The 20111-nt window shown below is 42.3% G+C and overlaps 1 protein-coding gene across 4 annotated transcripts in view; it reads right to left on the bottom strand.

Moving 5' to 3' along the window:
* Nucleotides 1-1247: 1247 nt before the first annotated feature.
* LOC105022717 (cadherin-18) overlaps nt 1248-20111 on the bottom strand; it is a 64359-nt gene continuing 45495 nt past the window's right edge. For 2 of the 4 annotated variants that reach the window (XM_020040944.2, XM_010891383.3), the window contains exons 5-12: nt 15725-15892; nt 12509-12696; nt 12081-12334; nt 11848-11984; nt 6326-6447; nt 4556-4670; nt 2384-2647; nt 1248-2059 (exon numbers count right to left, since the gene is read on the bottom strand). In XM_020040944.2, the coding sequence (XP_019896503.2) occupies nt 1533-2059; nt 2384-2647; nt 4556-4670; nt 6326-6447; nt 11848-11984; nt 12081-12334; nt 12509-12696; nt 15725-15892 (1775 nt within the window). In that variant the 3' untranslated portion in view covers nt 1248-1532. The other 2 variants (XM_013133305.4, XM_020040951.2) reach the window with 2 other exon arrangements.

The raw sequence follows: 20111 nt of genomic DNA, 5'->3' as shown, positions 1-20111 counted from the left end.
TCCCCTCTCACCACTTGGATCCTCTTTCTAATGCTACTGACTACGAGAGCTGAGTTGCTGCCTTACTCATGTTGCCCCATGCTGTTCCTAGGAAGGTTTATTATGTCACGTCAGGCTTTTCACCTTACACTGAGTCTCTGATTAGATTTTATTGTTTGATTTTGCACCTTCAATGGTTTCAGCGGTGAGAGAGAAGCCTGAGGGCTACACTCGGCATTGTCTCAGGGTAGTTGGTTGTCTATTGATTTCCTTTTAGTGTTCTGGGGCTATGCATGGTAAAGTGGGTTGAGCAATATGCTACTGGATTGGCCCTTTCTTGCGGTATCTTTGGACAGGGTCACACAGTGTCCCACAACACTCTTATCTCACTAGCTGTCCCAGTCCGAAGTTCGTCTGGTCATGTTGCTAAGGTAGACGCTACAAGAAGACTCTGGCTGTTTCTGCCAACAACTCAGCTGTTTCCAACTTTATTTCATGTTCACTGATCATCTGACCATTTGAAAATCTTGGTGAATGATAAGGCCTTAAAAGGCTATGTGATTTTACATCTTCATCCAGCACTTCCAGAAGAGAACTAGATAGTTTCTCTGCTTCAACATCTTATTGCTTTACTTTGATTATTGCATTGTCTTTGGGTTTTTATGTTGGTTATGACTGTTGATGCAAAAATATGTGGGATAGAATATATTTAATTTGATACCAGTACCACCCTGTATTTCACATAAGAGTCCCCTCATCGCCTCTTATTATTAAAGACATTAAAGAAGGAACAGTTTATTGTTCCTTTATTTACGGAGCTGTGCACTTGTGGCAATTGATGAGTGGAGAATGAGAATGATAACTTTTCACATATGATTTATAATCCCAGAGAAGGAATAAAAAGCGGCACATCAAAGCATTCTGATCCAATTATCATTTTTAAAAAATGGTATCGTTTCCCAATTAAAAGTTTCTCTGCTCCTGTGATGTAGTTTCTGTATTTGTGGGGGTCTGTAAACAAATGAAGATGTGTTAACTAAAAGAAAGAGTTAAGAGACCTTAGAAGTTTACTTTTGTACTTCCAGACAGTAGGGTCAGCAAGATAATGAGAAGAACAAGCCCATATTCAGGAAGTCGCTCAGAGTAAGGGTGGTAAACTAGCTTTTACACCATAAAAACTAGGATGTTATGGACAGAGATGACCAGATCCATGATCCTAGAGACAAGATACTTACCACCACAGTAAAAGGAGACACATTATACAACACTTGACTTGTATATAAAAGAACATGTCGGAAATCATTGCACTTTATTTATCAATAAAAATATACACTAGGGAAAATAGTTTCCTTTTTACCATCTTCATGATTGTTTGGGGTTTATTTGTTTGTTTGTTTGTTTTTTATTCCCCGAAATGTTAATACTTTCCTTCAATCCCTTTGTCAGAGCGCAGTGCAAAATGACAGTCAATTCCACAACAAAACGGAACAAGTTGTACAACTCAAACAGCTCTGTATCGTTAGTTAACGGGATAGAAGGGGAGAGATCATACATTAGGGGGTGATGGTCTGTTCTGTCTCAGAAAGTTCTGTGCCGAACAGTCTGGCCAGCGTGTGGCCGGCTGGCTCCCAGTCCTCCAAGTCACTGTAGCTGAGTTCGGGGGGCGGGACCTGAGCCAGCCCCAGAGAGCTGACAGACCCTGCGGGGGAACCGCGGCCCTCGTACGCGTACGTCTGCAGTGAGTCATATGGCGGCCCGCTGGTGTCCCTGTCGGCCTCCACTACTCTCTGCCTAATCACGCTGTGTATGTCCTCCGTGGCCAGCAGCACTAGGGATGGGCTCCGCGGGCCGCACGCCACCAACCAGCCCTCTGTCCCAGGCCGGACCTCCCGTCGCAGCCTCCTCTGCTCTGCCCCGGCGGGATTGCGCAGCGCTGCGATGTCAAATGCTTCCGTGTCCTCCTCTCCCCCGCCCTCGTCGTCGTAGGTGACCACGTTCTCCCGGATGTCCTCTTCAGAGATGATCAACGGCTCCTTTTTGCCCTTCTTGCTCCGCAGGATGACAAATAGCACCACGATGGCTGTGGGACAGGACAGAGGAGAGGGCACAGCTACTTATACTACGTTATTACACCTCACCAGTCTAAAGGCTCAAAACATTACCCTATTCTCAGATGGCAACCACTAAATCACTTAAAAGTATTTGAGAGTGGGGAATGTGGCTTTAGTGACTGGAAACAAATCACCCAGAGTTACCGCTCCAGCTGGTGAGAAGCCTTTTATTATTTCCACCTTAAGGCAAGAAGGAGCCCTCCTCTTGTTTCTTTCTCTCCCTCCCCCCATCAACCTCTCTTATTCTCCCCCCCCCCACCCACTTCCTCCCACTGCCTCCTTTTGTCTCTTACACAGCAGGATGATGATGCAGAGCAGAATGGCGATGAAGGCCCCGGTGCTCAGGCCGGCGGTGGAGAGGAACGCCGGGACTCGGCAGGCCCTGGCCCTGCTGGTGTTGCCGCCTCCCCTCTGACAGACGCACACTCGGAGGGTCAGGGTGGAGGTGCTGCTCAGGACGGGCTCCCCTCCGTCTCTCACCACCACCGGGAGCTGGTAGAGATCCTGCTCCGCCTGGCTGAACTGACGCCTCCGCGCCACCACGCTGGCGGTGTTGTCTGGAGCGGAATGACGTGAGGCACACTGGATGGATTTTACTGACAAAATGCCACCACGTGGCTCGACACAGACATTACTCCAAATACAGTGTGTTTTTCAGTTAAAGACAAAGCACAACTCAATGAAAATGAACGTCTAATTATATTTACTGAAATCTTTTATATTATTAAGGTAATCCTTGTAAACACTTCCCGAAAATATGCTGTGTGAAAGGAACCTTTTGTTTCTCCCTGGAATAACATTGCGAGCCACAGGAGAGTACAGAAAAGCAACAGTTAACGTTCCTCGACGTTACAGTGTTCTTCAACATTGCAGAGGAAGCCCATAGTTTTCCACTCATTCTTGCCGCTATCTCTTCGGAAATACTGGGAACAGATAGTGACTGCCTCTTCAGGCTTTATTAACGCCGGCCAACAGTATTCGATCAAGTCCAGCACGGCTGCTGCCACAACTTTTCTCATTCTGGAGAGGCTCCAGCAGATTTTCATTTTCACGGCCCAGAGCCACACATTTGTATGCACGATCACGGCCCGCATCTTCACAATGCAGATTCATTTTCCGCCAGAACCACCGAGCATGATAAAGCACGTCACTTGGGATGGTAATAGACAGGGGAAAGGGGGGTGGGGGGGGGGGGGTCAACCCTTGCCTCCTTCTGGATTTCAACAAATGTATTCCAATAGAGTTAGCCCATGGGAGGGTGCATAGGAAGACGCGTTCATTTACATAGGATTCCTATTGGCATGCAGGGGCCCAGGCCCACAAGCTTCCAGTCAAAATTCATTACTGTACCTACTCGCCCACCTAGAGGAAACAGGTAAACAAGAAAGAGCCAATATATCTCTCATTCACTCTCCCCTTGAGAGACAATAGAATATAGTACCACCTCAAGCATTTCTCTTCCTCCAAATGATTCTCATTACAGCGAAGGAAATCACAGATTACTATCTATCGCTCTAACAACATTTATTTCACGTCCTCGCTGGAGAGTACACTGCTGTTAGGTTCCTAAAATTCCACTGCATCCACATGTCCTTTCTTGGTAGGTCAATAAATCCAATCAGCTGGAAAATTAAAACAAAACATTACAAAAACATATTATACCACAGTACACTGACTAAATCAAATACTTATTTCATTTTCATAACACTAAATTATTGGATTATTAAGACATTTTCAAGAGCAAACCACATCCACTAGAGTCAACTGCCAAAGGGAGGCTAATGTATCCATTTTCCAGTCAATCTGTGCACTGACGCATTGGTGTTCCTTTACGCAGTATCCAAGGAAAACTACCTGGTCCTCCTGTATGTGTAAACATAGGCATAATGACACCCCAGTGGAAATGTGGTTTCAGTGAACAAGCACCTAAGGGGAAATTGGGTCAGCTGAGGAGGGGAAAGCCAAGTACTAGGCTATACCACCACCGAGTGCACAGAGCACTGATAGAAAACTCAGTGGAAACTCTCTGCCTGTCTGGGATCGTACTGATTGCTGTCATCCGTCTTGAAAGTCTACCTTAATCTAGAGATTTTCCCTGATCTGCCAAAAGGAGCAATTGGGCTTCCAGACAAGGAAAAAAAAGAGTACATAACGGTGTTTTCTCTGCGTTCAGCCAAGGAGCCTTAAGCTAAAATGAGGAAGAGGAAAACACATTGGCTGTTACCAAGGAAACACCCCTGCAGGTCCTTCCGTCTTATATTAAAATGTGTCTGCGGGGAGGTGAAAGTGTAAACGAGGCTAAATGTTTGACAACAAACGTAACAAACCAGATATGTTTGTGTTAATGATGCTCGAGAGTATCTGCCTGGAATATCTGTCTGCACACAGATCTCTCGAGGCGGCCGAAGAAAATGCAGCGTGTGAAGTGTTAAATTGCACCACAGGCACCACAGTAGCCAGCCTACCTTCATTATCCTTCAGGGTGAAGTTGGGATTGACTGGAAGGTCATTCGGCAGGGCAAAGGAGAATCGGCCATTCGCAAAGTTGTCCATGTCGGATGGTCTCACTGTCTGGATCACCTGTCAGAGGAGAGGGAGCAGAAGTGTGAGGGGGACTGGGAGTGGGTATGGTGTTACAGTGCAGGGTATGCTTCATACTATTTCTGTAGAGGCCCTTTGCTTTAATATAACAGAAATATAACAGCAATTGATCAAAGATGTATTCTGTGATTTTTCGCCACTGGTTATAAAAGTGGATCTGTCAAATGGGGAATTTCATGGCGAACTGAGTTATAATAGCGATTCCACTAACAGATTAAGAACATTTAAACAATACCACGCATCCAGCGTGGTATTGCAAAAGCCTCACCAGGCACCTTTAAGTCACTAACAAGTACAGTGTGGTATTATAATAATGACTTGGGCTACATGTGTTCTTCGTCCCTCCCTTTCTGTGGGCCATTCCACAGGGACATGTCAAGTGCCATTGTTTCATATGCATCCCTGTTTCAGGCACAAGGACAGATCTGAGGCGCAGGAGCGCAGATCCTGACATGTTGTCAGCTCAGTGAAGGAAACTGGGCTTCCACCGGCAGTTGACCTGAGACTGATACGGACAACACACCAATTATAATGGATACAGATGACGAGTCTTGGTTTGAGCCGGATCGCTACAGTGGTAAAATAATCCTGCAGGATCCTTTCATAATGAAATGAATTAGAAGGAATTATTGTTTGACAATCATACATAATGAAATACAAATATGGCATACAAAATTGACATTTCAAAGTCAATTCCTTCTTTAACTGGAAAATAGAACTGAGGTAAGGTGATCAAATGAAGACGCTTCCTTAATACTCACCATGGTTACCCAGAACATCTGCTGTGGTATATAACACTGTCATTCCTGAACTTGTGGTGACGTAATAATGCAGCACGGTATGACATATCGACTCACCTGTCAACCAATATGACTCATTATGTTAAAAAAAAAAAAGAATACATCTAATGAGTCCTTAACAAAAGTTCTAATTGATTTTGTGTCAATGAATATAACAGGATTATTCAAACCAAATTCCCTGAAAATGACTAGAAATTATAGTATTTTTTTGCTGTGTTGCACGAAGCGCCCATCTTAGCACAGATCATCTGTCGCCTTTAGCCGGCTAACTGATTATATGCAGCAGCCTGTTTAGTAATTTTCATTCAAGGGGAAAAATATGAAGACAGAAAGCTTTGGCGATGTGAATCTGAGCAGTCGTGCTTTACTGCACATGGGCCAAATTTGAATGAGAGATGATAAACATTTTCTGCAATCCAGCTCTGTTGCGGTTAATGCCGCTCCTATCTGCTTGTGGAGACATTGGTACATGCTGAATAATTTATGGGTTCAAGAGGCTGCAAAAGTCTGCTGCACCACAGATAAATCCACTCCTGATGGTGTCAAACACACAACAAAGGCAGAGAGGATGTGAGTGTGTCTGTGTTGTGTGTCTGTGGTGTGTGTGTGTGTGTGTGTTCACACACACACATCTGTGCATGTGTGCCCGTGGGAGAGAGTGTGTGTGAATATGCATGTGCGTGTGCGTGATAAGAGGTTTTAAAAAGAGACAACATAGTTGAAGAAGGGAATATGAGCTCATGGGGGGAGAGAAGGTGGGAGAGAAATGGAGAGATGTGGAATGAAGAGAGCAGGAAAGAGGAAGGGAGGTCTGTGATATTGGAAGACACTCACCTGTCCTGCCCTGGAGCTTTCACACACAATGATCTCATCACCTCTTGCAATGTAGGGAGCATTGTCATTGACATCCAACACTTGGATGGTGACAGGAACATGGCTGGCGAGGCTGGGGTTGTCTGAAAATTGTTTAGCAAAAACAAATTTACCCATGAAAACATACATACATACACACGTCATGCTGTATTTAGGGGGGGAAAAAAACATGTTTTATAACAACCTACATTATGTCAACATGTTTTCTTTAATGGTTTCGGATCTTACTTTTGGGGATTTTATGAGCAAAAAGTTTTCAGGTTTTCCAAAGCCTTTGCGCATGGTTGAATCACATTCAACGGCACACAACATTAGAAAGAAATCTAGGCTATGTTAATGACCTTGCTAATTTCCAAGGCCGTATTTTGGGGGCATTGTGCAACTGTCCTGTTGAGTGTTCATCTATCCCTGTCGGTCAGATTCGACTTTTCCACTCTGTTGACTCAATTTGTCCACATTCAGCATATGCTGTCATGATTTTTTGAGATTGGAAAATGCTACCGTTTTTGTGGCCGTTGTATCTGAATTCGGTCACTGACTATTTGGCTTCAGTGGAATCTGTTGGTAGCCTCATGTTGCTTTGAAAACAAACAAATATCAAAGTGCTTTTACAGCTGACACATGTTTATCGCTAATTGGCAATCAACCTAATGCAACCTCTGCGGCCGTGTTTGTAAATGTGATTTAGAAACTTCTAAATAACTGCCCTTTTCCATGTGGTGTTTCTATTGTTTTGTCCACTCTCTTTAGATGCAACACCATTTTAACCAACAGGCTTTTGGTGTAACACACAGGAAGTAAGGAAGGCATCAACTTTATGTGCTTCAACATCATTTCAAAAACCTGACATACATCCCTTCCTGGTCCCTTTGCGCACTCTGTCCGTCCAAGGTTTGCCCGGCCTGACAATGTCATTCCATGTTTTATTGAATGTCTGTTGAGCAGTATGGATGCTGAAATTAATTTGGTTCTATATTTTGATAATCAAATTGATTATAATGAATGATTAACATTTTGTGGGTTTGAAAAATATATTTTGCTATATGAATGTCTGTTCCTGAACATGCGATAATATAGACTGAACAAAATTATAAACGCAACGCTTTTGTTTTTGCCCCCATTTATCATGAACTGAACTCGAAGATCTAAGACTTTCTCTATGTACACAAAATATTTCTCTCAAATATTGTTCACAAATCTGTCTAAATCTGTGTTAGTGAGCACTTCAGGAATGTCCACCAGAGCTGTTACCCGTGAATTGAATGTTCATTTCTCTACCATAAGCGTTTCAGAGACATCCAACCCGCCTCACAACCTCAGACCATGTGTAACCACACCAGCCCAGGACCTCCACATCCAGCATCTTCACCTCCAAGACCATCTGAGACCAGCCACCTGGACAGCTGCTGCAACAATCGGTTTGCATAACCAAAGAATTTTTGCACAAACTGTCAGAAACCGTCTCAGGGAAGCTCATCATGCTCGTCATCCTCATCGAGGTCTCGACCTGACTGCAGTTTGTCGTCGTAACCGACTTGAGTGGGCAAATGCTCACATTCGATGGTGTCTGGCACTTTGGAGAGGTGTTCTATTCACAGATGAATCCCAGTTTTCACTGTATAGGGCAGATGGCAGACAGTGTGTATGGCGTCGTGTGGGTGAGCGGTTTGCTGATGTCAACGTTGTGGATCGAGTGGCCCATGGTGGCGGTGGGGTTATGGTATGGGCAGGCGTGTGTTATGGACAACGAACACAGGTGCATTTTATTGATGGAATTTTGAATGCACAGTGATACCGTGACAAGATCCTGAGGCCCATTCTTGTGCCATTCATCCACGACCATCACCTCATGTTGCAGCATGATAATGCATGCCCCATGTTGCAAGGATCTGTACACAATTCCTGGAAGCTGAAAACATCCCAGTTCTTGCATGGCCAGCATACTCACTGGACATGTCACCCATTGAGCATGTTTGGGATGCTCTGGATCGGCATGTACGACAGTGTGTTCCAGGTCCTGCCAATATCCAGCAACTTCGCACAGCCATTGAAGAGGACTGGACCAACATTCCAAAGGCCACAGTCAACAACCTGATCAACTCTATGCGAAGAAAATGTGTTGCAATGCATGAGGCAAATAGTGGTCACACCAGATACTGACTGGTTTTCAGACCCCCTCGGACCCCCCCAATACAGTGAAACTGCACATTTTGAGAGTGGCCTTTTATTGTGGCCAGTATAAGGCACACCTGTGCAATAATCATGCTGTCTAATCAGCATCTTGATATGCCACACCTGTGAGGTGGATGGATTATCTCGGCAAAGGAGAAGTCCTCACTAACACAGATTTAGACAGATTTGTGAACAATATTTGAGAGAAAAAGTCCTTTTGTGTACATAGAGAAAGTCTTAGATCTTTGAGTTCAGCTCATGATAAATGGGGGCAGAAACAAAAGTGTTGCGTTTATAATTGTGTTCAGTGTAGTAATACAGCATGATGTGACATATCGAATCAGCTGCCAGCGAATAGGAATCATTATGTATATAAAAAGAAAACATCTAATGAGTTCTCAGCAAAAGTTCCAATTGATTTCATGTAGATGAATGTATCGACTGTATGTGCTTCAACATCATGGTTTACGTGTTAAACAGCAGAAATGCTTATTCTCCTGCTCCTTTCTTGTTCACCATATCCAAGGCTTGGCTAGACAATCTTAAGATACAATTCAATGATTTTGTGCAGAGGTCTGTTGAGCTGCCTGGATGCTAGAAATATTTTATTTTACTTTTGACCCAGTTTTACTTCCCACTTTGTAATTCAGGCCCTGCTTGATTGAATCAATTCTCAGTATACTCGGGACAGTCAATGTCAAGGTATGCTTCCATAGGGAGGGAATGCATTATCCGGTCACAGCCAATCAAGCAGCCACAAAGGGTCACTATGGCAAAATAAGACAAGCAACCATCCTTGATTACTAATCCCCCAATTAGCAATTGCAACGCCCTCTGAGGGACCCCTGGGGTAACCCGCAAGAAAGATCCAAACCCTGGTCACACAATGATGCAGCAAACTGCAAGGTAGTCACTTTACCACCATGCCAGGCAGGGGCTCAAGGTAGTCACTTTACCACCATGCCAGGCAGGGGCTCAAGGTAGTCACTTTACCACCATGCCAGGCAGGGGCTCAAGGTAGTCACTTTACCACCATGCCAGGCAGGGGCTCAAGGTAGTTACTTTACCACCATGCCAGGCAGGGGCTCAAGGTAGTTACTTTACCACCATGCCAGGCAGGGGCTCAAGGTAGTCACTTTACCACCATGCCAGGCAGGGGCTCAGATGCTTAAATATTTAATGAAGTGCACAATTAGTCTACATAAGCGTTTTGAAGTAGACAAATCTGATTAAAATATTGTGTTTATGCCACATATAAAAGGTAATATATATTAAAAGTGAAATTACATATTTTTATCATACGGCATATAGAAGCTTTAGGTTTCTAGGTCGAGGAATAGCCGCTCAAATCAGAGGCAAAAGGCGTGTTGAGCTTTCCTGGATAATTGGGCCTGCAGGGAGCATGGGCTTATGAGGCCACACATAGAACGACTTTGGAGAATGATAATCCACAACAAATAGCACATCAGTATCAGAAGTTAAAATGCGTTACTGTCCTTTTCTAGACATGATAATCTAACCAGCGTAAACCCAACACTGGTGGAATTAATATAATGAAACATGCAAATAAAGGGGCCATAATTCAAGTGCTAATTTCGCTGCAGTTTACACTTTCTGCCTAGAGTAGAACTGTACTCAATTGCACTCCCTTAAAAAAACGAAAATGCAATTATTCATTGCATTGTGGTGTTGTTGGCTAGAAAACGAGATTAATAGCAGCTTTTTGGGCTGAGTGTCTCATGTCTGTTCTTTCATGAGCAATGACACACCTGCCTCTCAGCTGTCATACAGCTATCCCTCTATATTCTGGTGGATTTAGATAGAATTGGTTGAGATTTGAATTCTTTTATTTAGTCATGATTGCTAGTTGATCTGTTTCAGACCTAACAGACACTTCCACATCCCACTATTACAACCATGCGGATTGAGAGCAGGGCAGACAATCGACTGGTGTACTATTTTGACCTGTGGGGTAGTAAGACGTCAAGACAAACAACTGATTGGTATAACATTCTGACCTGTGTAGGAAGAGGTCAGGATAGACAGTAAAACGTTAGGATATTTTGACCTGTGGTGTAGTAAAGGCGTAGTATCAGGAATTTGGCTATTACCAATAAAAAACACAAGTTTGACCAAAATTATATATATTATTTGATCTAAATGTGTACTGAAGATCTCAAAAAAGGAATCCTTCCTTTTCATTATATTCATCCCTTTTTTCCACGCTCGCAGTAACTCTCCCTCAATTAAGGTCACCTCCCCACTGAGCCTCGATCCATTTGTAAATCTCGTGTTTCTCTCCTGAAGTCGGGCCATGTTCCCAGGCGGTATTCAGGCGAAGTGTAAATTCCCTTTGAAAGGTGACCCGCGAAGCACGGTACACTCCCTCCGTCCTCGCTTCCATCTGCGGATAACAACCGGCGGCGGCCGTCTCACCACCTATCGCATGTGGATTATTTACACATCTGATCCACTACCAAAGGGATTTATGGTTTCACTGTGGACCGGTTTTACCTTTGGCTCGGTTTTGGCTAATACCTCACAGGGAGAGGACGCTGCACCGAGAGTGCACGCATGTTCCTAGTAAACCTGGAGTACACACATCATATGGTCCCATTCCCGAACGAATCAATTCCAGCCGGAATGACCACGAACCAGTGACAGTCACCACGGCGGGAACGGAGACAGTACTAACCCCAAGGTGTAGGAGTGGTAACGGTGGAACCGAGACCTCTGTGTGGGTACACTGTAGTTTGTCTCACTTACAGCTCGCCCATTTCAAGAGCCACTTAGCTAATACACACTATGCACTATACCTATGTATAATGTGTGTGTACGTTGCGAATCCCTTATTAACATGCATTCTCCAGAAAGGTGCAGACGGGTATTCACATTAATTATGTTGACTTTACATCATGAGCGCAGTGTCGGCTGACATTTATTGATGGCTAGTTCAGTCCATTAGCTGAACACTATTGTGCAAGAAAGGGTAAAGGAAAGGGTAATTGCTTAGATAGGCATCAGTGGAAAGAGAGAGGGAGAAGAAGAATTGATTGACCTGGCCACCTTCAGCGTCACACTAGGATGTCCCACATCAATCCCACAAGGCACTGCGCTGCTCGTTCTAGGGAGCCATGTGTTTAATATTGATACATATAATTAAAGTGACATTGTTCATCCATTCATCCGGCGTCACGAGCGTATTTTTGTTCTCCATTTTAAAATCCATAATGAAGCAATGCATATTTAAAAGCAAAAGGATACAAATAGTTCCTAGATAAAGTCAGGACCCTTTCCCATTGGCTACTTACCGACCTCAGAAGCCATCACTGTGATGTTATGCCAGGCCACGTCCTCTCTGTCCAGACTCTGAGTGGTCTTGATCACCCCGCTGTTCACACCAATGGTGAAATACACCTGGTTCGTTTCACTGTGGTCTATAAAATACCTACACGCAGGCCGGGGGGAACAATTGAAATAGGATGAATTAAGTCGTGGCAATGGCGTTTTACCGACAAAATGGCCACATACACCTGTCCTTTACCTCACAGGACTTTTGGTACTGTCAGGGTCCTGAGCCGTCACCGTGCCAACCTCCGTCCCCACGGGGGAGTTCTCGTACACGTCCATGATGTAATAGTCCATGGAGAATACAGGCGGCTCATCCACGTCTCCGACGATGATCCGGAGGGTGGTAGTGTCTTTGAAGGGACCCAGATGGGAGAAGCGCGGGTCCAGTTGTGTGTTAAAACCCTCTATGTGAAGCGTGTGGACTTTCTTCTGTTCATAGTTCAAAGGCTGTGGAGGAAAAAGGCAAGAAATTCTCTTTATATATATTCGTATTTCCGCGGGCATTTGAAGCTCATAATGTTCAACGCTATTGGTTATTATCAAGAAGTGGAGCATGAACCAAAGCTAAACATTACGTACACGTGCGTTTTATGTAGATCAAGAATCCCAACTCCACCTCACCTGTCTTAATGATATGATGCCTTCGTTCTGGTCTGTGTCCGTGGAGATAGAGAACATCTCCATCCCTTCAGCGTTGGTTATGCTGTACCTCACCTCTGCATTAACGCCCACATCCTTATCAATGGCTTTTATTTTACCCACAGCTTTTCCAATCTGAGCAGACTCTGGCACGTACAGCTGATAGTTTTCTTTAATGGGTTGAGCACATCAATAAGCAGTATGTTATTATCTGAGCAGGTATTATGAACAAAAATCAGAATAACATCTTTAAAAAAGGGCTGTCAAAGGAGAAATGTATTAAAGTAAACTGCAAACAACATTACAAGAATATTGATGTCTTGATTTGTAGTAACAGTAACAGTTTGCAAAATTGGGTAAATTGAGATATCACACTTAATGTAATGCATCTTGAATGTTAACTTGTTTTTACATGGGGATTACTTGTCATAGTAATCCCACTTCTGGCTTATCCCCGAAGGTAAACAGGGTCCTTCCTGGTCAATACCTGAACGGGAGACCAGATACTAATGAAAGCAGTCTTGGAGCGCCAGTAGGGGGCAATCTTTCCACTGGTCATAAGATCAAATCCCAATGCCCCAGGTCAGTGAAGAGAACATTGCACTGCCAGGATGCTTTATTTCTAAAGTGTCGTTGAACGGGTTTCCTGACTGTCAGTTGTCACAAAAAAATCCAATTTATTGGAAGACTAGGAGTGTTAACCTTAGTGTCCTGGCTAAATGACATACTGGGGATGCCAAGTCTCTCCGTACGGTATATAGAAGACTGTTTATTGGAACGTGTGTAAGGAAAAATCCGCTAACACACCTATAAGTGACCTCCACTCTGAGTCAAATCTTAGTGCTACTGGCCTACAGTGATAGGTGCAACATATCTTTGTTTCTGCAATGTTTTGTAACAGAAAGAACTGTTTGACTGGATTAATAATGACTTGTTAATGTAAGTACGATCTTTTCATTTATGCGTTATGCCTATAGTGTAATCATCCATTTTACAATTTGAATTAGATGGGCCTTTTCCATTTTATTAATTCTCATTGCTTAGCATCAAGTCATTGGTTCAATAGCTTGGTGTGTCTCTCCTGTCTAACCATTCTCATCATGGAGTCAGATACTTTTAAAAATATTGTTCGTAAATTTGCATAATCTAATCCGGATCAAATAGGAGGTACAGCCGTGTATAGAATATCACTGCACTACAGTACATTTTGTCCCCTTGTGTGATGAGTCGTACAGATTAAACCAGACTCACAGTGGTGACAGCTGTCTGATTCATTTTACAGTTAATCTCTGATTAAAATGAACACATACATGACAGACATGATGTATGCAACCAAACTTAAATTATGGTAATCCAAGCATAGGAATGCTTTTTCTTAAAGGTTGTACATGAAAGGCAAGAAGTGGTTTACTTTCACATTCATAAGAACTGGAAAAATATTGGCATGCATGAACAAAACTGCTAATTCTAGTGCTTGTTGTGTTTGTCCATTTTAAACATGTATTCCGACAAAGCATGGGCTACCAATATATTGTATACTGTTAGGTCTGAGTTGAGCTCAGAGTGCTGCAGGCAAGCAAAAAGGCTGATCTGACCAGATTATGTCTACATGATTCGAAACTTGACGTATTAGAAAAAGAGTAGGAATCCGCTCCAAAATGACATGTCTGATTTGGACACAGGTAGCAGGATGGACACACGTCACTATCTTGCGTGGGAATGGACCAAGACTCCTAAACGGAGCAGCAGTAGAAATAGGAAAGCCAAATCCTGGATAGCCCATAAAGCATTGTTGTGATTCCTGCAAAAGGTGTGGGAATTCGTAAGGCAGCTGGACTTTTGGCTTCGGAGTTGTCCATACTTCTCACATACATCTCTCTTTTCTTTTATAGTGCATGAGCTGATTTCATTTACATGTGATAATGTATGCTCTGTGACTCTTGCTTGTTTGCGGTGAAGGGCCTCCTTCACATTTGTTATGCTAATTGTTGGGTGCTGTAGATAAACATGCTGAACAACTTTCTTTAAAATGTTGCATGTGAAACTAGAGTAACCTCATGTTGATTCATACTCAAACAGGATCATCATAAATGTGAGACATTTAAACAGTTTTCGGAATGTCTCACATTTAATTTAAATTTGCGGTTGACACTTGATAGTTGTTATTTTGCTTATTTTTTTAATTTTTAAGGAAAATGGTGCAGAGTAACATATTATGATGCAGTGATTATTAAGGTCTTTCCTGTTCATCTAACTTCATAATTATACATCTGAAAGGCCTATTTGACCAACCTATTCAGATTAAACGGTTTTATGATTAATACAATGTTAAACCCTGTGATGTTCTGGCTGAACCTCCATTCCTGTAGCACGTTTGCAGACGTGTGTAGTCTAAGACATTTGCATGTGTACAGAAAGACAAGGCTACCCTACATCTCTCTCCAGGAGTTTAAGCACTACGGGCATGGCCTCCCAGCTATGATCTTCCTCTCTTTCTCTCTCTGATCAAGCCCAAAATAATGCTTTCTCAATGTTAGTACTTTCATGTAATTCATAATTTAGTCAGTCATTTTACAATGAGAAGTCATTCTATTTGCCTAAATGATATAACTCTTTTAACCATTCTTGCAATCACATCATTGACTCGAACCTTCTCCTTGCATCTCTCCAGCCTTTAGTAATATCTCCACTGAGTCAGATCACTTTAATAGACATTAATAGACATAAAATTGCATAGGCTTATACGGGTCATATAGGAGGTACAAAATACATATGAAATACTGCTGTTAACCAGGTGGGTTTGTAGTGGATGTGCTGGGTTTTCCCTTTACAGTGCATTACCTTTGTAGACATTAGCTGTAAAGATAATGCACTTTAAATATTTTCAGTATGTTTTGAAAACCTTTGCCAACAACACAATTTTTCGTTTTGGATTATCCAAAAGAAAAAAAAAAACTTTTAGGATTACCTCTGACAGCCCTAATTTAAAATGAACATTTGGCTGTGCATTGCAGACATAGAATCACTGATTTGTTGACTATAAGTCTGTAGCACATTACTTACAGTAAAAGAGTCTTTGGGTTTTAAAACATAGTATACTATAAGGTACAGCACTACATAAATATTACGTTTTATTACAGTATTGAATCAAAATGTAAGGAAAAAACATCTAACAAACAAAACATGCTGTGTACATACTCTGGGGAAATTTGGGAGGATTGTCGTTGACGTCTGTCAATGTGACATTGATGGTAGTGGAGCCTGACAGCCCTCCCACTGAGCCAGCCATGTCTTTGGCCTGGACTACCACAGAATAGCGCTCCCTGGCTTCTCTGTCCATGTTGGACAGGGCTGTCCTGATGACACCTGGGGATGACAATTCAAGCACCCTCATTATATTACACAGAAACACATAAATAAACATTGTCTCCCAGGGTACATACATGGTCGGCTCCAGGCATCTGGCTGATGGGGGCAACCCGACAATGTAGCAATGGTAACTCAGTAAAATAATACAGAGCAACACCCAAAAGCTGCCTGCATATGAAGGCACATTTTTGCCATTATTGAACTAAGTTATTGAACTAAGTGAAGCAACCACACAGCCTAGCAGGGAGTGCATTATAGTCAATGCATTTGTTTGCTGCAAAGGTCTGTGCTGGAAAGAAGACCATACAAGTAATAAAGATAATAAGCAAAGGACACTTTAGGTGGTGGGAGTGGAACTAAGACTGTAAGAAACTAAGAAACCAATTATTTCAGAAAGCAAAATGCAGAAAAGTTTGTGATAAGCAAATGGCCATGCACGGAGCAACAAACCGTGCCAGAAAGTCTTATCTAACGATGAGGCCATAATTTAAATTTTTGGTTCACAGGACCACCACAATGTCAGAAGAAGAGTCATCAAGAAAAGAAATACATTGATGACTGTCTGCGGCCTTCTGTGAAGCATGGTGTCTGCTCTTTTTATAGTCTCGGGTTACATTTTAGGCAATGGCAGAAGGGTTCTTGTCGAAACTGATAAATTTAAGAAGGCTAAGAGATATAAAAAGATTTTGATGCACAATTAAAACATTTGATGTTTTCCTTATCTCATTGCCCTAAAAAGGGAGTACAAATAAGTCATAAGTAAAAACACCGCAGTGTCGGATCACTGAGTAGAATCCGGCTCAGGGCCCCCAAGAGGCGATAGCTGGCCAATAGTTAATAACGCAGGCATTGACAGAATCAAAAACCAGGGAGAACGTTGGATGACTAAGTGACAAGGGTCACTTTTATTTCCAGTCGTGTTGGTGAGAACGGCGATGAGGACGAGGGCAGGATTAGACCATCTGATTTGTTGTACCGGAGGAGGAACATTGATTTATTGGGCATCACTTCACTTTAGGAAATCATTCATAAAGGGTTTATAAATTCAGCTAGAATTACAACCAGCTTTAATACCATGTCAGCCCAAAGCCTCTTCGGCGTTCATCCTCACACTTTCCCCTCCTGTACTGGTTCATTACTCCATTTTATATGCTATCACGTAAGGAAGCTTGGTTGGCCTTGCCTCGCCCCTCTCCAAACGATCAGCACGCCGCCTGCCTCCTCCCTTCTGTCCTATCAGCTAGACCTACACCTAAACACTGTGCTCTGGCCAGAGGCTCTGCTATGCCACATTAGTCGCTTCACAGCATTACAAAGGAGAGTGCCATCTGCCCTAATCTTACCCTGAAGACTGATCAAGGGCTTGCAGGGGAAAAAAAGAACAGATTGACCATACATTGTGGACCTGGACGATAGGGAGGCCAAAGGGAAAAACAGCCAGAGCATTGCTCACTCAGTCCAGTAAGTAGGGTGTCCTCCGCGGCTCGTCGTCTGGAAACAACCGTCGCTAAACGAAGGGACACGGGGTCGGACACGCCACAGTTGACTCTACAGGGTGTCACACCGTGGACGTTCAGAGGTTAACTGGTTGTCTGGAAACACTCAGGCGCTTGTCATTGGGTCTCATGGATTAAAATAAGGTGACTGGTCTCCAAGGAGATACATTTCGGACTTTTGGATATAAGATGAAATCTATTAAAAGTGTATTGGTCGCATACACTGGTTTGAAATGTGTAATAACTTTTGATCTTGTGCAAACATCCCAGGAGAACATTTTCTCGAGGATTTTGATACTCTGCACTTTAGGTATCCTTAAGGTGAGAACTGTAAGAATTGTGTACTCATGTACTTTATGTGCTGAAATCAGCCCAATGTCATCAAAACCACTCACTTTTAGACTTGGATGTTCATAGGTAACTGAGGTATGTTAGCAATTGTGCATAAATTGTGCACATATAAAAACATATTAAAAGTCCATGCCAAAATGGGAGGTTTTAAAGAAGCCTGTTATTCAAAAAAGTCCCAAACTCCATAATAAGCTATGGGTGACTAAACTGATTTTGTTGGTCTCTGACACCCAAAATCAGTAATCTACAGTATTTGAATTTTTCAAAACCTTTATAATGTTTGTGAAATTCCCCTTCCATGGATCATTTTGTAATGTTATAGTGGACATAAAAAGCAATTCATCTTTAATGGGTCACAAACAGGCTCTAATGAGCTGTGTATATTTGGTAAAAGCGTAAGTTACGGATATAAGACAGGAATACTGTATATGACATAAATAATAAAGGACCTGGGACCATAAGGTCCTATCTGCAAAAATCTATAGATTTGAGATCAATAAAATAAGATTTCAGAACTATTCGGTGACGTCTTCCTCCTTCAAGAAAGTACATCAGTTTAAAACGATCATGTTTTATTGACACCACAGCATTTTGTACCGGGATTGGAAATTGAACCGTATAGAACCAGCTTCAAGAAGGTTTCCACGGTAATGATTCAGTGAATGTATGAGTCAGACCAACCTCACAAACTGAATCAATGAGTGTGTGTACTGATCAGTTAGCCCATACTGGTTCTTTCACCTAATGTTTTATTCAAGATAGAACACTATGCATTATCAACTAGTACAATGACAATCACTAAACAGAGATTGCCTATGTTTAACCAAAGAGTGGTGGGTATTTCATCGTGGAACACTTGGTTAAAAATGACAGACAGTTTTAGAGCGTCAGTGTGACATGGTTTGTCTCCAATGGCTGTATGGATGAAGAGTCCTTAGAACTTGTTTTATAGTCGTACACATACTGCAGCGGTATAATCTGTCTGGTTTTACCCTATGCATCCACACTTCAAAAGACCAAGGTTAGCCTCCATATTTCATGATGTTTCAACTGCTTGTACAAACCAAGAATTCTCAGTAAAAAGCTTTCCAAGGCCAGAGTAAAATTACTGTATAATGTAAAATAAATTCCAAATAAATGAGAAAACATTGCCAAAGCTACATATCTTATGGACAACAGTCCACATGGTTACTCTCCTTTCAGAAATGAAAAATACTCTTGCCGCTGAATACACAATAACGGCTTTCCTTTCATTTAATGACTGAATGAATGTGAGAAAATGAGAGAGAAAAAAATGCAAACAGATACCCGTAGCTGCCAGAACAAATTAATACAGATAAGTGTTCAGCCCCAGAGAATGTCATATAGATTGCACCAAACACATTGTGGCCACAAACCACCTGCCTGGACAAGTAAGTTCAGCTGTCAACATACCAAAAGCACAATAATACTAAAAAGCCTCTTAGCATTCAGCCGGTAGAAGAAGAAGAAAAAATGGCTAAACATGAATACACTGAATTCAGCCGTACCAAATTACTCAAAACAGCCAATGGATTATACTTCTCCCTCTGATTTTGTTGAGGTTAAGGCCTGACCACAGAACCAATTCCTTCAGCTTCTATTCTCAATCTATGGAAACAATGTAGTGCCTTAGTGACAAGGGATAAAAGGCTGTTAAGACCATGTTGTTGTGTTTTCCACTTTTCAGTTGACCTTGGCATTCCCCACTGATTCTCCCTCAGCTCTTCGGACCAGTCAGAGTGGGTGATGTGATGGAATGTCTTTGACTTTGCACTTGACCCAGAGATGGGTCTCAGAGGCACAGCCAATACTGTATTCTCTTCTCCTCTCCTCAGGGGCACAGACAAACTACTGTACTAGTCCCTTCACATCTAGATCCTCTGTGTCTAGAATAGTCATTGTCCGCTCTGTTCATTTAGCCAAGGCCAGTCAGACTTCAGGCATGTTGCTCATTAAATACTGACAACAATACTGATGACAGATAGAAAGCTGCCATTTGCCATTGCATATTCAGGTGTAATCTGATGATAAATTAACTCTGATCGGAACTGACCCGCTTAACGGTCAGACATTTTTGCAGCATCTTCTGCATTTTCTATTCAAACATACATTATTTCTAAGTATGACTATGATTTTTCATTTGAGTGGAATAGGTTAAAAAATTTGTTCTATATCAGATACTCAATTATCGCTGTCTCCATATCTCAGAATATGAGGGAACATACCTTGTTGTTTATTTTTGTTATTTTTTTCATTTGAGAGACAAATTACGAGTAATTAGACCACAATATCAACTGAAAATACAAAATATGGCAAATTATTGTAATTTAGCTTGTATTTTCATTACT

Source organism: Esox lucius, chromosome 3, assembly GCF_011004845.1.
Source record: "Esox lucius isolate fEsoLuc1 chromosome 3, fEsoLuc1.pri, whole genome shotgun sequence".
Classification (NCBI taxonomy): Eukaryota; Metazoa; Chordata; class Actinopteri; order Esociformes; family Esocidae; genus Esox; species Esox lucius.
Note: the sequence above shows the minus strand (reverse complement) of the source record. Positions and strands in the feature narration are given on the sequence as shown.